The sequence below is a fragment of the Abramis brama genome, assembly GCF_963993115.1.
Source record: "Abramis brama genome assembly, chromosome: 20".
Lineage (NCBI taxonomy): Eukaryota > Metazoa > Chordata > Actinopteri > Cypriniformes > Leuciscidae > Abramis > Abramis brama.
This window is the reverse complement of record NC_139982.1, coordinates 13,807,781-13,814,705: the sequence shown is the minus strand read 5'-3', so window position 1 is coordinate 13,814,705 and position 6,925 is coordinate 13,807,781. Positions and strand designations below refer to the sequence as shown.

At 37.7% G+C, this 6,925-nt stretch overlaps 1 protein-coding gene across 2 annotated transcripts in view; it reads left to right on the top strand.

The window, feature by feature from the left end:
* Positions 1-2,772: 2,772 nt before the first annotated feature.
* b4galnt4a (beta-1,4-N-acetyl-galactosaminyl transferase 4a) overlaps positions 2,773-6,925 on the top strand; it is a 169,692-nt gene continuing 165,539 nt past the window's right edge. The window contains exon 1 of one of the 2 annotated variants that reach the window (XM_084095454.1): positions 2,773-4,789. In XM_084095454.1, coding sequence (XP_083951580.1) covers positions 4,648-4,789 — 142 coding nt within the window. In that variant the 5' untranslated portion in view covers positions 2,773-4,647. The remainder of the gene's footprint in view (positions 4,790-6,925) is intronic. The other variant, XM_084095455.1, reaches the window with a different exon arrangement.

Genomic DNA, 6,925 nt, shown 5'->3' with positions numbered 1-6,925 from the left:
TCACTGCTGGAAAAACACTAATATTTCACCATATAAGCTCTGCACTGGCTTCTAGCTTCATGCATATTAGAAACGGGGCATAATTATTCACAGATTTGATGAGTCTTGTGCTTATGCTGTAAATGATCAAAGCCAGGAAATATGCAGAATACTTAAAATGTGAATTAGGAGTTTAGAAATGCTGCACTGTAAATTACCTCGTAAAATCATAATGTGACAAATCCATCTCAAGGGAAGCTTTTCCAGACTTTTTTATGAGTGACATGTATGATCTATTCGAATGTATCGTGTTGAATGCAACTGTCCACATGTTTTTGTTTGAAAACGCATCTTTTTCTCTCCGCTTTGGCCTTCCGTCCACAGTGAGACGGCGTTTTTATTAATGAAAACGAAGCTTTTTGAAAACGCACTCCAGACTGGATACATTTGGAAACGCAGTTTTCATGTTGTAGTGTGGACTGTGAAAACGGAGGTATTTGAAAACGATGACGTAAGTTTAGTCATGTGACGCATATTGCACCAATAGATATTCATGTTTATACCAGTATTGTGGCTGTTATGAGCTACTCACTTTCACACTGTTCCTAAAATATGTTACTTTGCACACTCTTCATATCACAGTCCTGCAAAAATGACAGAAAATTCACTCTCATTTGCTGTCCTGGGTCAAAACATGAGAGCTGTTGTGTTTTAGACCAAACATATAATGGTGAGAGAGTGCGACCTGGACGCTTCAGTGAACGCTGAGATATTAAGTAAAATGATCCTGCCAGAAGAATTGCGCGATAACTTTATTACTTATTTTTCCGTCTGTATCATCTCAGTGAGCTTTTGTGAGGTTCTACGCATGCGCAGTGAGGAGAATTTAGGGTTTTCAGGCGCTTTCAAAAAGTTTCTCATCAACACTGAAACATCGGAAAACCTTTCCCAACAAGGAAAAAGTTAATTAAAGCCATCTCCACCAAACCCCTGGGCTAATTCACGGAGATCTATAGCGTAGCCTATATAATCCAAAGGGACGATGAATCTGGCGGTATAACTTACCATCCTGCCGATGAGTGTCAGAGCTCTGTTACGAAACCAAGAATAAACCACAATGAAGTGACAGAACCCTTACATTAATTTTTATTCTGTTTATTAAAAATTTAAAAATCCTGAGACCCAGGAATAGGTATTTTGCCTCTGTAGAAGACATTATATTTTAGCAAATTTCTCTGACAACATACGTGTCACAGTTTTAAGTCTGGATGTCCTGTATGGAGACATTCAGGGCTTTGCAGAGGTACCAAATGTTTGGAGGTTTCACCTTGACAACTATGAAATATGATAATATTTAGTAATTATCATTTAAAGCTGACTAATTTTCAAATTGCTTGTAAGAAATCAACATCTCAGGAAAATGTTATGGGGTTTCAAATCAGAATATGACTTTCTGTTACGATTTCATACACGTCCACTGTGTAGTGGAAAGACCAGGACTAACATCAGGCATTTTGGGAGACACAACAAGTGAACAGGGAAAGAAATTATATATCAATATTTTTATGAAATACTGTATGATATTTGAATGAAAATATTCCCAATTACGCATTACTCCCATTATTACACGTCTTTTTTCATTACACGTCGTTCCAAGAACACATTAATATGCAAATTCGATATTGTGTGTAGAAGCATTGCATAGAATGAGAATGGCATTTATGGCCATGTTTACACGCATATAATTGTAAAATGGCATATCAAATCATTCTGTTATATCTTTCATAGTTGAGAATCATCTTTATATAAAGTTTGCATAAAAAAAGCTTGAAATCTAAAAATTGATGGTGAATGAATTCACCCCCCTCCCCCACCCACCTGTTTTTGCCTATTCATGTCTTTTCTTTTTCTTTTCTTCCAAGAGGACATTCCATAACATAAAATATCTTTTTTTTTTTCAAAAATGTCTTTGGGCAATTCCACGCAAAACTGTCACATCCATAACGCCAACTAAATACAATGGCATTGTGTTGGCGTTATGGATGTGACAGTTTTGCGTGGAATTGCCCCTTTACATGTTTAGTCCATTCGTTTCTCATGATCCAAACAAAATGTAATGACCTAAAAAAAAAAAAAAAACTAAATTCAACTATATTCTACAAGTCAAATATTGATTTAAGATGTTATTTTTATTATCATTTATTATTAATTTAATAATAATGCACCTTTCTAAATATAAGACAAATAAACAATAAATAAATACTATAAAAAGTCAAATATTTAATTTGACTAATTAAAACATTTAAAAAACACTTTTCTAAATAAATCATATGAAAAACAATAAATTAAATAGATTTCTGAATAACACATAATATCTCACATTAGAAATTTGATTTAAGCGTTAATATCGTCTGTCAAATGATGGAAACATCAAATAAACAAGGTGAGATCATCACAGCAAACGATTAATATATGCATTTCGTCACCGACCTCTTCCAATAATAATGCATTGCGCTGGAAGTCCGCCGATGGTTGGACAGCGTTGCTGCCCATTACAGCTCCACCCAAGTTCGGTTGCCCAGCAGCGAACATTCGAATCATACTATAGTGACGGTTGGGCTCATGAATATTAATTACGGAAAGGGAACGTTCGGCCAGTAAGCCTGCCTGGTAATCCTTGGCTTATGAATATTAATTAACACTACGACGAGATGCTCCACGTAACGTCAACATGGCCTGTTGAATAATTCATTAGCTCATCCAGTTCAATAGTAGGATTCGTAACATCTCTCCCCGGCAGAGTCATGGATGCTCAGTTGAACGCGGGGATCGAGAGTCGATCACATCGTAGGACTGGAAGCGGAGCTCGTGGGATTTATGAGACTCATTGCTAAATAGTTTCTCTGACTGAAGGCGTGACAGCATCCACGCGGACAGGACCCGCGCGCGGAGACTGACGCATCACATCACATCGGTGAAACAAAGCGTTTGTTTTGCGGAGCGCACTAGTGGAATCAAAATGTCAGATGCTGCTAGCGGTATAGGAGCTTACGGACGCCAATAGACCGTTGTTATTGTTTTTATGAATAGGGGTTTCTGTTAACAGGGGACGGGACGTTTAGGTGCACGCGTTTGATTTACATTTTTTTGAAAGAGTCAATAAGTTGCGCGTGGACTTGGATGGATAGCAGGTGCATGAACGCATCACCTATACACCGCCAGAGCAATGTGATTCTTCAATCATTGTTGTTCTATTCGCATATTAGTGTTTTAAGCTCCGGAAAATAATATCTGATTATAAAGCAGCATTTATTTCATTGCATTTTTTTTTTTTAATCGCAGTGCGATATGGTACCAGGCGCGTGATGTTTAAATTGACTAAATCAGTGCATCTACTCGAAATACATACTTAATTAGATATTGTAGCTTACATCAAGTGTCTTATGCATTCTGTTTATTTACATTACGTTTAATTATCTCTATACAATTGCATGCCTTCAATTTTGAAGTAAATTCAAAGTGGTGCTAAAGTCACTTGTACACTTCTTTTGACCACTTTGAAGCTAATTACTCCTAAAGAAAAAGTGTAGAAATTAAATTATTCTTACGAGTTAAATGAATAGAAGCATTTTTCACAATTCATAATAGGCACATATTTTATAATTTCACTCTACATTTTGCGTTTGTTAATTGTTATGGCTTAGTTACAGGTTTATAAGAATGGTTTAATTGTTATCATGACTGTTTGAGATATCCCAACAAATCTAAAATGCATCCTAGGAAGGGGCAGCTTCGCAACTGCGGGTTCTGCAGTTAGATTGTGTTGTTTATGGTTAATTAAATGCGAAAACGCAGTGTAAAAAAGTTAGACTGGTCATTTGAGCGAAAGCTTTAAATCCAGAGGATGATCCTCTCTGGAGTGGCTGGACTGCTGTCAGAGCGGCTTTCACAAGATTAACAGCCCGCTGCTCTTTTCTTTTGCCTGTACGCCTACAATAATATCTTTTTACTGGACTATTCTTCCTCTTTACCTGTTTTTAAAACTTGCAAATGGGACTTAAATGAAGATTTCCGGAGCAGCTGAAGTCACAAACAGTTACATCTTGTAAATCAGATATGATGCTTCTATAAGACTGTTTTAACCAGTTTCAATAATTAATGAAACTTGTCGAGCTTGAGAAATAACACTCTTTAAAACGCGCCAATCTGAGAAGCAGCTGACATTTTTCTGCTGCTGTAAAATGACATTGTGAGGAGTTTTTTTTGTAAACGTGCCAAACCGAGAAGCAACTGACACAAATTGTAAATATGACTTTTGTGACAGTGGAATTGATCAGAGATGTGACATTGTGACATCAGGAGTCCTATCTTTTTGATGCTTCAAACTAAAGTAGCAGCTAAGACTGATTCTGCTGCTTTTTTGGAGAAATATGACATTGTGACATTACGAATTTAGGTGTGGCAAACTAAGAAGCAGCTCGTACTTTTATTCTGCTGCTGGTGCAAATATGACATTGTGATGTCAGAAAGTGAGATGTGGCAAACTGTGGATTAGCTGATGCAAATATGACATTGTGACATCAGGAGTCTGTCTCTAAAGCGCCAGACTGAGGAGCAGCTGACACTCTCTTTTCTGCTGCTGCTGATGATGATGCTGCAGCTGCGAAAATGCTGCGATTCCCTGTGAAGAAAATACGAAAGCAGTTCAAACTTCTGCTACTGCTGGTGCTGCTTACTTTTGCCGTGTGGTTTACGTACCTGCACATCAACCAGGGCAAATCCATCAAACTCCACTTCAACTATGGGAAAGGTAAGGTGTATGTCTGAAATATTTAATTTAAAATGTGAAGTGAGTTCATTTTTTCTCTCTGAGGGTCTTTTTGAATGTTTTTGTCATAAAGAATAAAAGAGAAAAGCGGTTCAGAATAAAGAGTTAGATGAATAAAGGAACTGCTGAATTATCAATTTTATTATTAACTTTAATTAAGAACTAGGGCACCAGCACTGATACGTTTAATATCTTGCAGATGAAAATTGATATTTTAATAGTGTAACATTAGTATGCATTAGAATGCATTTTGCAGAGAAAGTTAAATTATTGCATTTTGAATTAAATTAAGGTTGCATTATATTGGTTTCAGTGATAAAATAGCCATATGGAAACAAGTAGAAATGTTCAGATGTGCAGAGCTTTGTCTGCTGTGATGAACTTTTATAGAAACTAGGTTCTCAGCTCTATGATTAAGTGCGAATGACCAGAAAGTGTGTTTGCACAAGTCATGTGCTTGTGAGAATCTTTTACCTCAGATTCAAGCCCATAAAAATCACTCTTTATGTGGCATGGCAACTGGACTTGAATTTACTTTCTATAATAAACATGTAGGCAGTGAATAATTAAAAAAGACTTTTTGTCTTGTATTAAAGAACATGACTTGTTTGTTAATGAAATGTGCGTCATCACTAATGTCACAACCCTTCCCACACAAACACACACACACCTGTTCCTTTTTTAAGGTGCGTCTAAATTTGATTATGCCATTTTATATAGTATTTAGTGCAAGAACTGTGTTCACCCTGACAATTCCAACTATAAGAAGTTCACTTCAAATATTTGGATGATGCACTTATTTAAAGGGTTAGTTCACCCAAAGATGAAAAAAAATTGTCATCATTTACTCACACTTATGTTGTTCCAAACCCGTAAGACTTTCGTTCATCTTCGCAACTAAAATGAAGATATTTTTAATGAAATCTGAGAGCTTTCTGTCCCTCCATTGACAGCTACGCAACTACCCCTTTGACTCTTCAAAAAGTTCATAAAGAGGCTTTTATTCACATATAAACATTGATCAGTGAACATAAACAGAAGCTCAACCTTGACTTGATGTGCTTGACACGTGAAAACAAACCACATTGGTTCTTGCTGAAGCTCAAACGTGCTGCGTAACACGAGAATGAACCTCATTGGTTCTTGCAGAAGCTCAAACGCGCTGCGTAACACGAGAATGAACCTCATTGGTTCTTGCAGAAGCTCAAACGCGCTGCGTAACACGAGAATGAACCTCATTGGTTCTTGCAGAAGCTCAAACGTGCTGCGTAACACGAGAATGAACCTCATTGGTTCTTGCAGAAGCTCAAACGTGCTGCGTAACACGAGAATGAACCTCATTGGTTCTTGCAGAAGCTCAAACGTGCTGCGTAACACGAGAATGAACCTCATTGGTTCTTGCAGAAGCTCAAACGCGCTGCGTAACATGAGAATGAACCTCATTGGTTCTTGCAGAAGCTCAAACGTGCTGCGTAACACGAGAATGAACCTCATTGGTTCTTGCAGAAGCTCAAACGCGCTGCGTAACATGAGAATGAACCTCATTGGTTCTTGCAGAAGCTCAAACGTGCTGTGTAACACGAGAATGAACCTCATTGGTTCTTGCAGAAGCTCAAACGTTCTGCGTAACACGAGAATGAACCTCATTGGTTCTTGCAGAAGCTCAAACGCGCTGCGTAACATGAGAATGAACCTCATTGGTTCTTGCAGAAGCTCAAACGTGCTGCGTAACACGAGAATGAACCTCATTGCTTCTTACAGAAGCTCAAACGCGCTGCGTAACACGAGAATGAACCTCATTGGTTCTTGCAGAAGCTCAGAAAATTTGGACTAGAGGTCTGCGCGGGACTGTTTTTTAAGTCCCGCTCCCGCTGGGGTTATATCCCGCACCCACCCGTTCCCGCTATATATACACTATTTGTTCACCCGCTGTCTGCTTAGAATAATTTTCTTCCCGACCCGACCATCCCGCTTAATATAGATCTCCCAGAATTTCACATGTACATTTTCACAGAGAAAATAAAAATGTAGTCTGCACAAACATTTTTTTATTATTATTTTATTCGCCTTGTCAATATACAAAATTTAACATTTTGCTGCAGACAGTAGGGGAAAAAA